We start from the raw sequence: 14,869 nt of genomic DNA, 5'->3' as shown, positions 1-14,869 counted from the left end.
CGTCAATCAGACCCCATCAATTAGGCTCTCATTAATCACACACCCCCATCAATCCATCACAGCCCTGTCAATCATACCCCTTTGTCAGATCCTATCTATCTGTCCCCATATTAGATATTAGACCCCATCAATCATATTCTTCCTCCTCTACCTATCTGTCCAGCGAAGAAGAATCGACAGCAACCTCCTCGTAATCCTTCTCGAGTGAGGCCAGGTCCAATCAAGTCATGAAAATTTTTTAAAGCTTGGAGGAGTGCAATGGGCCCCGAGAACGGTTGGACAGTGTTTTAATGACTGAGGTGCTCTGTGACACCAGGATGGCAGCCATGTGGAGCTGGACTAACCCCCAGTCTGGGTCCATTCACTGTATTGTTACTTCAACCTTCTTCTTTAACACCCATGTTGTGCATTTGTGGCTTTTAAAAAAATCGACAAACTAACAAAATGATGTAAAAATACATTTATTTTCTTAAATATTATTCGTAACATAAATGTGAATTATAGTTAAACTACTTTTACATTCTAAGTAATTAAATTTTATTCTTCCTCTTCCACCTTTCTGTCCAGCGAGGAAGAATCGACCCCCACCTCTTCGTAATCCTTCTCGAGTGAGGCCATATCCTCCCGGGCGTCCTGGAACTCCCCTTCCTCCAGCCCCTCGCCCACGTACCAGTGGACAAAGGCCCGCTTGGCGTACATCTTGTCGAATTTGAGGTTGAGGCGGGACCAGGCCAAGGAAATGGCGGTGGTGTTGCTCAGCATACAGAGGGCGCGCTGCACCTTGGCCAGATCACCCCCTGGCACCACCGTCGGGGGCTGGTAGTTGATGCCCACCTGTGGGGGAGAGAGAATACGGTAGATTTCAGTTGCACAGAAAGAAGCTTCAGAATCACATTTGTTGGCCGCCACTTAATTATCAGAAAGATAAATTTATGAAAGTATTTGCGTCTTTCACTGTACAGAAACCTGGCCCTGGTTTATCACTGGGCTCTTCCCCACTTATAAAGCTTCAGTTTCTGATGGAAGGTCACTGTGTAATGAGGCTGCGTTCAGGAGCTAATTCAATTCTTTATTTTATCGTCACCAATGAGGCTTTCAATTTCAGGAAGCCTTTTTCTTTCAATTGCAGGACTTCTCCTGGGACATTCAGGGCTTCAATCAAGGATTGAAGCGGACAATTCCACCTCAAGCCTCAGAGGGAGCTCTTCTTTGGGCCAGGAATGGAGGATCTGTTCCTGAATGGAGGGACAGCTTTTGACCCGGACTGAACAGACGTATTGTTCATGTGGGAGATCAGAATACCACAATCCAGGTTTCCTCAGGGCCCCATGGATTGGACACAGAACCCACACTTACCTTGAACCCGGTCGGGCACCAATCAACAAACTGGATCGAGCGCTTGGTCTTGATGGTGGCGATGGAGGCGTTGACATCCTTCGGCACCACGTCTCCTCGGTACAGCATGCAGCACGCCATGTACTTGCCCTGGCGAGGGTCACACTTCACCATCTGGTTGGCTGGCTCAAAGCAGGCGTTGGTGATCTCCGACACAGATAGCTGTTCGTGGTAAGCCTTCTCAGCCGAAATAAGGGGCGCGTAGTTCACCAGCGGGAAGTGAATGCGGGGATAGGGGACCAGGTTGGTTTGGAATTCAGTCAGGTCCACGTTGAGGGCACCGTCGAACCGTAGCGATGCCGTGATGGACGACACTATCTGTGCGATGAGACGGTTGAGGTTGGTGTATGTTGGGCGCTCAATGTCAAGGTTACGCCGACAGATGTCGTAAATGGCCTCGTTGTCCACCATGAAGGCGCAGTCAGAGTGCTCGAGGGTGCAGTGGGTGACGAGCACGGAGTTGTAGGGCTCGACCACCGCGGTGGAAATCTGCGGCGCCGGGTAAATGGCAAACTCCAGTTTGGATTTCTTGCCGTAGTCGACGGAGAGTCTCTCCATCAGGAGGGAAGTAAAGCCCGAGCCGGTCCCACCCCCGAAACTGTGGAAGATGAGGAATCCCTGCAGTCCTGTGCACTGGTCAGCCTGTGGGCAAAGAGAGTACAAGACAGTAAAAGGGAGTCGGAAATAGAATCTATCATCAAACAATGAACGACTGCACAGGTGCAAATGGACAGAATGTCCCTGGTGGCACACAGCAGTGGGAGCTGGGGCAATGGGGCAGTGGGAGACTGGAGGGAGGGAGGAATGAGAGTTGGGGAGGAGGGAACTCAGGGTGAAAAGCACTGCGGGCACTGAGTGTGTATTGAGGTTGGGGGGCCATGAAATTCCCAGCCACCTTTCATGGAAGTGATTGGTTATGGGCATACTGGAGTGACATCAATAACTGATACTGGAATGAATGAGCAGGATTTGTGTACTTGAGTCACATGGCCAGGAACAAGATGTTATTTGTACCAATAGAACAGGACAGTGAGTGATGGGGAGATGGGGGAGTGGTAAACAGTGAGACGGGACATTGGGTGCCACTAGGATTGGGCACTGGGAGCTGATACAGAACCTACCAGCTTCCGCATGCGATCCAAGACCAGATCCACAATCTCTTTGCCGATGGAGCAGTGACCCCGTGCGTAGTTATTGGCCGCATCCTCCTTGCCGGTGATGAGCTGCTCGGGGTGAAAGAGCTGTCGGTAGGTGCCGGTGCGGACCTCATCTGGAGGCGGAGAATTAAAAACAGGAACACAGAACATTAGTGACTTTGATACATTCAGGCCATATTGAAATTTATTGAGAGCACTGACTGACCAACTGTGGTAAACCACTTTTATCGTTACACTATAGTTATCACTGTTGTATTGTTATCACCGTTATCACTGTTGTATCACGATACGAGGTCGCCTCTTGTCGCGCTGTTATACCTGGGCTGACCACCTCCGACTCCGCCCATGGCTCCACCTACCTGCCCAGGTATAAAGGTAGTCGACTGGCTGGTATTCCTCCTTGTTGGACCCGATCACCCACGAGGGTGGGCTCTGTTATTTAGTCAATAAAAACCTTTAGTTACGTTCCTAACTCGTCGCTTTTTATTGGACGAATTGATAGGTATATCAATTTTATTGACTAAATTTTAAAGATGTCTACTACTGACCAGCCAGGAGCCCTCCCAGAAGCACAGCCACAGCAGCTTTCAGACACCGGGCTACACCAGCCACACCAGCCGGCTTGGCTGCAAGCCCTCAAACCACCGTACCTGGATCTAAACCCACAGGCAGCAAACTCAGCCCTCAACTTCAAACACTGGCTGGACTGCTTCGAATCCTACCTGGAAGAATCCGGCGCCCCGCAGAGATCCAAACTAAGACTTCTGAACGCCCAAGCGAGCCCGAGAGTATACGCACTCATCCAGGATACGACTACATACGAGGCCGCTATCAACCTACTGAAACAGCAGTACCGCAGCCCGGTAAATTACATGTACACCAGGCACCTCCTAAGATCCCGCCCGCAACAGCCAGGAGAGTCTGTAGCTGAATTTTTACGGGCGCTAAGAGCACTCGGCAGGAACTGTGACTTTAAAGCGGTGACGGCTGTTGAAAATACGGAAGATAATATCCGCGATGCCTTTGTGAAAGGCCTACGGTCCGACTACTCACGGCAAAGACTGCTTGAAGCTAAAGACCTCGACCTGGACAAAGCTGAAGCCCTCGCTCTCTCCCTGGAGGTGGCCCATCAGGACCAGGAGGCGTTTTCCAGGTACTGCTCGCGACCCTGGGACTCGGGCCCGACCCCTACCGCAATACCCTTCGCAGCGCCGCCCCCGGGACCTACCTCAGCGTCGGCGTCCCGGACCCGACCGGGCCCGCCACCCCCGGTACCGGCTCCGACATCGGGCACCCGCGATCGGGCCGCCGGCTGCTTCTTTTGCGGCCAGGAGAAGCACCCGAGGTCGCGCTGCCCAGCCAGGAACTCTACCTGCTCAACCTGCAGGAAGAAAGGCCACTTCTCTAAGGCCTGCAGGAGCGGATCTTCAGAGGCCAGCAGTGCCTCATGCGAACTGTGGGGGCGGCCATCTTCTTTCACGGCAACTGAGGCCAGTATCCCCACACGTGAGTCATGGGGGCGGCCATCTTTGATCAAGGCAACCGACCCCAATAGTGCCTCATGTGAGTTATGGGGGCAGCCATCTTCTCCGCCATTTTGTCCTACCTCGTGGGAGACGCCATTTTACCCACCACGCCCGACTGCCACCGGGCCCCCGGACCCGACGACCGCCTCGCCCGCAGACGACAACGACTCGCTTACCTACACACTAGCCTCCGTCACTCTGGATCAAGCCCGCCCACACCACCTGTCCAAGTCGATGATGGACATCAAAGTAAACGGCCACGCCACGACCTGCCTGTTCGACAGCGGAAGCACGGAGAGCTTCATCCACCCAGACACGGTGAGCCACTACTCCCTCCCTGTCCTGCCAACGCGCAACCGAATCTCGATGGCATCGAGGTCCCACGCCACGGACATTAGCGGCTACTGTGCTGTGACCTTGTCGGTTAAGGGTACAGAGTATAAAAACTTTAAACTCCTCGTCCTCCCCCAGCTCTGCGCTGCCGTCCTACTAGGGCTGGACTTCCAATCCCACCTCCAAAGTGTAACCCTAGCATACGGTGGACCCCTCCCCCCACTCACAGTCGACAACCAGCGAAGGTTAAACCGCCCACCGCGTAACACCTGCAGCCTATCCACCCTCAAGGTGCCGCCACCTTCCCTGTTCGCTAACCTCACCCCCGACTGCAAACCCGTCGCTACCAAGAGCAGGCGGTACAGCGCTGGGGACAGAGCTTTCATTAGCTCTGAGGTGCAGCGTCTCCTGAAGGAGGGCATCATCGAGGGGAGCAACAGCCCCTGGCGTGCCCAGGTCGTGGTCGTTAAGACCGGCGATAAAAATCGCCTGGTCATCGACTACAGCCAGACCATAAACAGATACAACCAGCTGGACGCATACCCCCTTCCCCGCATATCTGACATGGTCAATCAGATTGCACAATACCGCGTATTCTCGACCATCGACCTTAAGTCGGCCTACCACCAACTCCCTATCCACCCCGAGGACCGCCAGTACACCGCCTTCGAGGCGAATGGGCGCCTATACCACTTCCTTAGGGTCCCCTTCGGTGTCACCAACGGGGTCTCGGTCTTCCAAAGGGAGATGGACCGGATGGTTGACCAGAACGGACTGCAGGCCACATTCCCCTACCTAGATAACGTCACCATCTGCGGCCGCGACCGGCAGGACCACGACGTGAATCTGGAGAAATTCCTCCGTACAGCCCAACGGCTGAACCTCACCTACAATAAGGAGAAATGTGTGTTTAACACCTCGCGCCTTGCCATCCTTGGCTGTGTAGTAGAGAACGGACTCATCGGCCCCGACCCCGAAAGAATGCGCCCCCTCATGGAGCTACCCCTCCCCCACTGCCCTAAGGCACTTAAGAGAACCCTGGGGCTCTTCGCCTACTATGCCCAATGGGTGCCCAATTATGCGGACAAAGCCAGACCCCTCATGAAGTCCACATCCTTCCCCCTTACGGAGGAAGCGTGCGCAGCCTTCTCCCTCATTAAGGGAGACATTGCCAAGGCCACTATGCACGCAGTGGATGAGTCCATCCCCTTCCAAGTCGAGAGCGATGCATCCGACTTCGCCCTAGCCACCACCCTTAACCAGGAGGGGAGACCGGTGGCCTTCTTCTCAAGGACCCTACAGGGCCCTGAGATCCGACACTCGTCGGTCGAGAAGGAGGCCCAGGCGATTGTGGAGGCGGTACGACGCTGGAGGCACTACCTGGCAGGCAAACGATTTACCCTCCTTACCGACCAACGTTCGGTCGCTTTTATGTTTAATAACAAGCTGAGGGGCAAAATCAAGAATGACAAGATCTTGAGGTGGAGAATCGAGCTCTCCACCTACGATTATGATATCTTGTACCGGCCAGGTAAGCTGAACGAACCCCCCGATGCTCTGTCACGAATTACATGCGCCAGCGCGCAAAGTGATAGACTTCAGACCCTCCACAACGACCTCTGCCACCCCGGGGTCACCAGACTTTACCACTTCATTAAGGCCCGCAACCTGCCCTACTCCATCGAGGAGGTCAGGACCATGACCAGGAACTGCCAGACCTGTGCCGAATGCAAACCGCACTTCTTTAGGCCGGACAGAGCAAGCCTGATCAAGGCCACCCGCCCCTTCGAGCGCCTGAGCATCGACTTTAAGGGGCCCCTCCCGTCCTCTGACCGTAATGTGTACTTCCTCAACATTGTTGATGAGTACTCCCGTTTCCCCTTTGCCTTCCCCTGCCCAGACATGACCAGTACCACGGTCATTAAATGCCTGAACGACCTCTTCGCCTTGTTCGGGTTCCCAAACTATATACATAGTGACCGGGGCTCCTCTTTCATGAGCGAGGAACTCCGTCAGTTCCTACTAGCGAGAGGTATTGCAGCAAGTAGGACCACCAGCTACAACCCCCGAGGGAACGGCCAGGTGGAAAGAGAGAACGCGACGGTATGGAAGGCCGTCCTCTTAGCCTTAAAGTCTAAGGGCCTCCCAACCTCCCGCTGGCAGGAAGTCCTCCCGGCAGCGCTGCACTCCATCCGGTCACTACTTTGCACTGCCGTTAACGCCACCCCCCATGAACGAATGTTTGTTTTCCCCAGGAAGTCGACTACGGGAACCACTCTACCAACCTGGCTGACCTCCCCGGGGCCCGTCCTGCTGCGAAAGCACGTGAGGGCCCATAAAACAGACCCCCTGGTCGAGAGGGTGAACCTCCTGCACGCCAACCCCCAGTACGCCTACGTGGCTTACCCAGACGGGCGGGAGGACACTGTCTCCTTACGAGACCTCGCACCCTCGGGCACTCCGGATACACCACCTTTACCCCCCCCACCACCCCCCCAATTCCAGACCAGGTAGACGGCATGCCGGAACCCCACGAGCCTTCGCCGACCACGCAGACACCAGCATTAACACCGGATAATGCAGCACCGCCGCTGCGACGATCGGAGAGGCTTACGAGGCCTCCGGACAGACTGACATACCAGAACTGGTAGTACACTTCACCCCGCCGGACTCAAATCTAAACAAGGGGTGAATGTGGTAAACCACTTTTATCGTTACACTATAGTTATCACTGTTGTATTGTTATCACCGTTATCACTGTTGTATCACGATACGAGGTCGCCTCTTGTCGCGCTGTTATACCTGGGCTGACCACCTCCGACTCCGCCCATGGCTCCACCTACCTGCCCAGGTATAAAGGTAGTCGACTGGCTGGTATTCCTCCTTGTTGGACCCGATCACCCACGAGGGTGGGCTCTGTTATTTAGTCAATAAAAACCTTTAGTTACGTTCCTAACTCGTCGCTTTTTATTGGACGAATTGATAGGTATATCACCAACCGATCAACAATCTCTCCCCTTACCAATCACAGTGGGCTCTAGATCTATAAACACGGCTCGGGGGATGTGCTTGCCCGCCCCCGTCTCACTGAAGAAGGTGTTGAAGGAGTCGTCGCCACCTCCGATGGTCTTGTCACTGGGCATCTGCCCGTCCGGCTGGATCCCATGCTCCAGGCAATACAGCTCCCAGCAAGCGTTGCCGACCTGCACACCCGCCTGGCCAATGTGGACTGAAATACACTCACGCTAAAGAGGGAAGAACACATGATTATTCACACCGGTAGGAGGGCAATGCTTTATACAGTCAGTGGAGCTGAAAGGAGAAGGGTGTGTGGGCAGCAACACATTCTGTTACAGTCACTTGTGGATCCCATCCATTCCCTGTGGATTCCACCTGCTCTCCCTGATGGATCCCCCACTCCCTGTGGATCTCTCCATCACTCCTGTGGATTGCCCCAATCTCCATGGATCCCTCCCTCTGCACCCTGTGGATCCCCATTCCTCTTGTGCCCATTTCCTGTGGATCCCAGTGCTCCCTTTGGATGTCCACCTCCCTGTGCATTCCCACTCCCTGTGGACTCCCCCCTCCCTATGTATCCTCTCTCCCAGTGGATTCCTACTCTTCCTGTGGATTCCCGCTCTCTCCATGTGTTCACCCTTCACTTTCACTGGCGCTCCTTCTTTCCACGTCGATTGTCCTTCTCCCTGTGGACCCCCGTAGGCTCCCGCTCTCCTTTCCTATACTGATATCCCTGTGGATCCGTTCCATCTCATGTGAATCCCTTCCCTCTCCCTGTAGATCGCTCAATCTGAGTGGATACCTGTTCTCAGCCCCTGGGCCAACACCCGCTGTGGTTTCCCCACCCCACACCTTATAGATTGATTACTCCGAGTGGATCCCTTCTCTCTCCCCGCCGAATCCCACTCTTGCAGTGGTTCTCACTGTGTGTGGATCTCTCTCTCTCTCTCTCTCTGATCAACACCGTCACCCTGTGCGTCCCCCCGCGCCCACTCACCATGATCTCCTTGTCTTCTCGCAGCTCCTGACAATGTGCCGGGTGTCGCCGCTCCCGCTATTTATACCGCGCTCGGTAGAATGCTCCAATCAGCCCAATCGGGCTCTGATTGGTCTGTGTGAACAAAAGGCTGTTATTGGGCAAACAATAACAAAGAATGTTCGGCGCTCAGCGCTGATTGGTTCTCTGTGTAGGAGGCGGAACAAAGGGTTCGCAACAATCTATTATTGGAGGAGCACCAAGGCAACGAGGGGCCATTATTGTCTCTCAGACACACATCCATCAATCAAACCCCAATCAATGTGAACCCCATCAATCAGACCCGAACCAATCACACCCCCATCAATCAGACTTCAATCAATCACACCCCAATCAATCAGACTTCAATCAATCACACCCCTATCAATCAGACCCGAACCAATCACACCCCCATCAATCAGACTTCAATCAATCACACCCCTATCAATCAGACTTCAATCAATCACACCCCTATCAATCAGACTTCAATCAATCACACCCCTATCAATCAGACTTCAATCAATCACACCCCCATCAATCAGACTTCAATCAATCACACCCCCATCAATCAGACTTCAATCAATCACACCCCCATCAATCAGACTTCAATCAGTCACACCCCCATCAATCAGACCTGAACCAATCACACCCATTGATCAGACTTCAATCAATCACACCCCCATCAATCAGACTTCAATCAATCACACCCGCATCAACCAGACTTCAATCAATCACACCCCCATCAATCAGCCTTCAATCAATCAAACCACAATCAATCAGACTTCAATCAATCACACCCCATCAATCAGACTTCAATCAATCACAGCCTCATCAATCAGACTTCAATCAATCACACCTCATCAATCAGACTTCAATCAATCACACCACAATCAATCAGACTTCAATCAATCACACCCCATCAATCAGACTTCAATCAATCACACCCCCATCAATCAGACTTCAATCAATCACACCCCCATCAATCAGACTTCAACCAATCACACCCCAATCAATCAGACTTCAATCAATCACACCCCCATCAATCAGACTTCAATCAATCACACCCCCATCAATCAGACTTCAATCAATCACACCCCATCAATCAGACTTCAATCAATCAAACCCCAATCAATCAGACTTCAATCAATCACACCCCCATCAATCAGACTTCAATCAATCAAACCCAAATCAATCAGACTTCAATCAATCACACCCCCATCAATCAGACTTCAATCAATCACAGCCCCATCAATCAGACTTCAATCAATTACACCCCATCAATCAGACTTCAATCAATCACACCCCCATCAATCAGTCTTCAATCAATCACACCCCATCAATCAGACTTCAATCAATCACACCCCCATCAATCAGACTTCAATCAATCACACCCCCATCAATCAGACTTCAATCAATCACACCCCCATCAATCACACCCCCATCAATCACACCCAAATCAATCAGACTTCAATCAATCACACCCCATCAATCAGACTTCAATCAATGAAACCCAAATCAATCAGACTTCAATCAATCACACCCCCATCAATCAGACTTCAATCAATCACACCCCCATCAATCAGACTTCAATCAATCACACCCCCATCAATCACACTTCAATCAATCACACCCCCATCAATCAGACTTCAATCGATCACACCCCCATCAATCAGACTTCAATCAATCACACCCCCATCAATCAGACTTCAATCAATCAGACCCCCATCAATCAGACTTCAATCAATCACACCCCCATCAATCAGACGTCAATCAATCACACCCCCATCAATCAGACTTCAATCAATCAGACCCCCATCAATCAGACTTCAATCAATCACACCCCCATCAATCAGACTTCAATCAATCACACCCCATCAATCAGACTTCAATCAATCACACCCCCATCAATCAGAGTTCAATCAATCACACCCCCATCAATCAGACTTCAATCAATCACACCCCCATCAATCAGACTTCAATCAATCAGACCCCCATCAATCAGACTTCAATCAATCACACCCCCATCAATCAGACTTCAATCAATCACACCCCCATCAATCCGACTTCAATCAATCACACCCCCATCAATCAGACTTCAATCAATCACACCCCCATCAATCAGACTTCAATCAATCACACCCCATCAATCAGACTTCAATCAATCACACCCCCATCAATCAGACTTCAATCAATCACACCCCCATCAATCAGACTTCAATCAATCACACCCCATCAATCAGACTTCAATCAATTACACCCCCATCAATCAGAGTTCAATCAATCACACCCCCATCAATCAGACTTCAATCAATCACACCCCCATCAATCAGAGTTCAATCAATCACACCCCCATCAATCAGACTTCAATCAATCACACCCCCATCAATCAGACTTCAATCAATCACACCCCCATCAATCAGACTTCAATCAATCACACCCCCATCAATCACACCCCCATTAATCAGACTTCAATCAATCACACCCCCATCAATCACACCCCCATCAATCACACCCCCATCAATCACACCCCCATCAATCAAACCCCAATCAATCACACCCCATCAATCAGACTTCAATCAATCACACCCCCATCAATCAGACTTCAATCAATCACACCCCCATCAATCACACCCCAATCAATCACACCCCCATCAATCAAACCCCAATCAATCACACCCCCATCAATCAGACTTCAATCAATCACACCCCCATCAATCAAACCCCAATCAATCACACCCCCATCAATCAGACTTCAATCAATCACACCCCCATTAATCAGACTTCAATCAATCACACCCCCATCAATCAGACTTCAATCAATCACACCCCATCAATCAGACTTCAATCAATCACACCCCATCAATCAGACTTCAATCAATCACACCCCCATCAATCAGACTTCAATCAATCACACCCCCATCAATCACACCCCCATTAATCAGACTTCAATCAATCACACCCCCATCAACCAGACTTCAATCAATCACACGCCCATCAATCAGACTTCAATCAATCACACCCCCATCAATCACACTTCAATCAATCACACCCCCATCAATCACACCCCAATCAATCACACCCCCATCAATCAGACTTCAATCAATCACACCCCATCAATCAAACCCCAATCAATCACACCCCCATCAATCAGACTTCAATCAATCACACCCCCATCAATCAAACCCCAATCAATCACACCCCCATCAATCAGACTTCAATCAATCACACCCCCATTAATCAGACTTCAATCAATCACACCCCCATCAATCAGACTTCAATCAATCACACCCCCATCAATCAGACTTCAATCAATCACACCCCATCAATCAGACTTCAATCAATCACACCCCCATCAATCAGACTTCAATCAATCACACCCCCATCAATCACACCCCCATTAATCAGACTTCAATCAATCACACCCCCATCAATCAGACTTCAATCAATCACACCCCCATCAATCAGACTTCAATCAATCACACACCCATCAATCAGACTTCAATCAATCACACCCCCATCAATCACACCCCCATTAATCAGACTTCAATCAATCACACCCCCATCAATCAGACTTCAATCAATCACACCCCCATTAATCAGACTTCAATCAATCACACCCCCATTAATCAGACTTCAATCAATCACACCCCCATTAATCAGACTTCAATCAATCACACCCCATCAATCAGACTTCAATCAATCACACCCCATCAATCAGACTTCAATCAATCACACCCCCATCAATCAGACTTCAATCAATCACACCCCCATCAATCAGACTTCAATCAATCACACCCCATCAATCAGACTTCAATCAATCACACCCCCATCAATCAGACTTCAATCAATCACACCCCCATCAATCAGACTTCAATCAATCACACCCCATCAATCAGACTTCAATCAATCCCACCCCCATCAATCAGACTTCAATCAATCACACCCCCATCAATCAGACTTCAATCAATCACACCCCCATCAATCAGACTTCAATCAATCACACCCCATCAATCAGACTTCAATCAATCACACCCCCATCAATCAGACTTCAATCAATCACACCCCATCAATCAGACTTCAATCAATCACACCCCCATCAATCAGACTTCAATCAATCACACCCCCATCAATCAGACTTCAATCAATCACACCCCATCAATCAGACTTCAATCAATCACACTCCATCAATCAGACTTCAATCAATCACACCCCCATCAATCAGACTTCAATCAATCACACCCCCATCAATCAGACTTCAATCAATCACACCCCCATCAATCAGACTTCAATCAATCACACCCCATCAATCAGACTTCAATCAATCACACCCCCATCAATCAGACTTCAATCAATCACACCCCCATCAATCAGACTTCAATCAATCACACCCCCATCAATCAGACTTCAATCAATCACAACCCATCAATCAGACTTCAATCAATCACACCCCATCAATCAGACTTCAATCAATCACACCCCATCAATCAGACTTCAATCAATCACACCCCCATCAATCAGACTTCAATCAATCACACCCCCATCAATCAGACTTCAATCAATCACACCCCCATCAATCAGACTTCAATCAATCACACCCCATCAATCAGACTTCAATCAATCACACCCCCATCAATCAGACTTCAATCAATCACACCCCCATCAATCACACCCCCATTAATCAGACTTCAATCAATCACACCCCCATCAATCAGACTTCAATCAATCACACCCCCATCAATCAGACTTCAATCAATCACACCCCCATCAATCACACCCCCATTAATCAGACTTCAATCAATCACACCCCCATCAATCAGACTTCAATCAATCACACCCCCATTAATCAGACTTCAATCAATCACACCCCCATTAATCAGACTTCAATCAATCACACCCCCATTAATCAGACTTCAATCAATCACACCCCCATCAATCAGACTTCAATCGATCACACCCCATCAATCAGACTTCAATCAATCACACCCCATCAATCAGACTTCAATCAATCACACCCCCATTAATCAGACTTCAATCAATCACACCCCCATCAATCACACCCCCATCAATCAGACTTCAATCAATCACACCCCCATCAATCAGACTTCAATCAATCACACCCCCATCAATCACACCCCCATCAATCAGACTTCAATCAATCACACCCCCATCAATCACACTTCAATCAATCACACCCTCATCAATCAGACTTCAATCAATCACACACCCATCAATCACACTTCAATCAATCACACCCTCATCAATCAGACTTCAATCAATCACACACCCATCAATCACACTTCAATCAATCACACCCCCATCAATCACACCCCAATCAATCACACCCCATCAATCAGACTTCAATCAATCACACCCCCATCAATCACACTTCAATCAATCACACCCTCATCAATCAGACTTCAATCAATCACACACCCATCAATCAGACTTCAATCAATCACACCCCCATCAATCACACTTCAATCAATCACACCCCCATTAATCAGACTTCAACCAATCACACCCCCATCAATCACACTTCAATCAATCACACCCTCATCAATCAGACTTCAATCAATCACACCCTCATCAATCAGACTTCAATCAATCACACCCCCATCAATCACACTTCAATCAATCACATCCCCATCAATCAGACTTCAATCAATCACACCCTCATCAATCAGACTTCAATCAATCACACCCTCATCAATCAGACTTCAATCGATCACACCCTCATCAATCAGACTTCAATCAATCACACCCTCATCAATCAGACTTCAATCAATCACACCCTCATCAATCAGACTTCAATCGATCACACCCCCATCAATCACACTTCAATCAATCACACCCTCATCAATCAGACTTCAATCAATCACACCCTCATCAATCAGACTTCAATCAATCACACCCCCATCAATCACACTTCAATCAATCACATCCCCATCAATCAGACTTCAATCAATCACACCCTCATCAATCAGACTTCAATCAATCACACCCTCATCAATCAGACTTCAATCGATCACACCCTCATCAATCAGACTTCAATCAATCACACCCCCATCAATCACACTTCAATCAATCACACCCCCATCAATCACACTTCAATCAATCACACCCTCATCAATCAGACTTCAATCAATCACACCCCCATCAATCACACTTCAATCAATCACACACCCATCAATCAGACTTCAATCAATCACACCCTCATCAATCAGACTTCAATCAATCACACCCCCATCAATCAGACTTCAATCAATCACACCCTCATCAATCACACTTCAATCAATCACACCCTCATCAATCAGACTTCAATCAATCACACCCTCATCAATCACACTTCAATCAATCACACCCCCATCAATCAGACTTCAATCAATCACACCCCCATCAATCAGACTTCAATCAATCACACCCCC

At 49.5% G+C, this 14,869-nt stretch overlaps 1 protein-coding gene across 1 annotated transcript; it reads right to left on the bottom strand.

The window, feature by feature from the left end:
* Positions 1-445: 445 nt before the first annotated feature.
* On the bottom strand, positions 446-8,531 carry LOC147086858 (tubulin alpha chain-like). The gene is made up of 5 exons (XM_085979060.1): positions 8,427-8,531; positions 7,434-7,656; positions 2,517-2,665; positions 1,357-2,037; positions 446-834 (listed from the first exon to the last, which is right to left on the bottom strand). The coding sequence occupies exons 1-5, from the start codon at positions 8,427-8,429 to the stop codon at positions 538-540; spliced, it is 1,353 nt and encodes a 450-aa protein (XP_085835186.1). The 5' UTR covers positions 8,430-8,531; the 3' UTR covers positions 446-537.
* Between the last annotated feature and the right edge of the window lie 6,338 nt (positions 8,532-14,869).

The sequence above is a fragment of the Somniosus microcephalus genome, unplaced genomic scaffold (genome assembly GCF_052327205.1).
Source record: "Somniosus microcephalus isolate GS21.2 unplaced genomic scaffold, FLI_Smic_1.0 unresolved_chr7, whole genome shotgun sequence".
In the NCBI taxonomy this organism is placed as follows: Eukaryota; Metazoa; Chordata; class Chondrichthyes; order Squaliformes; family Somniosidae; genus Somniosus; species Somniosus microcephalus.
This window is presented reverse-complemented; position numbering and strand designations above follow the sequence as displayed.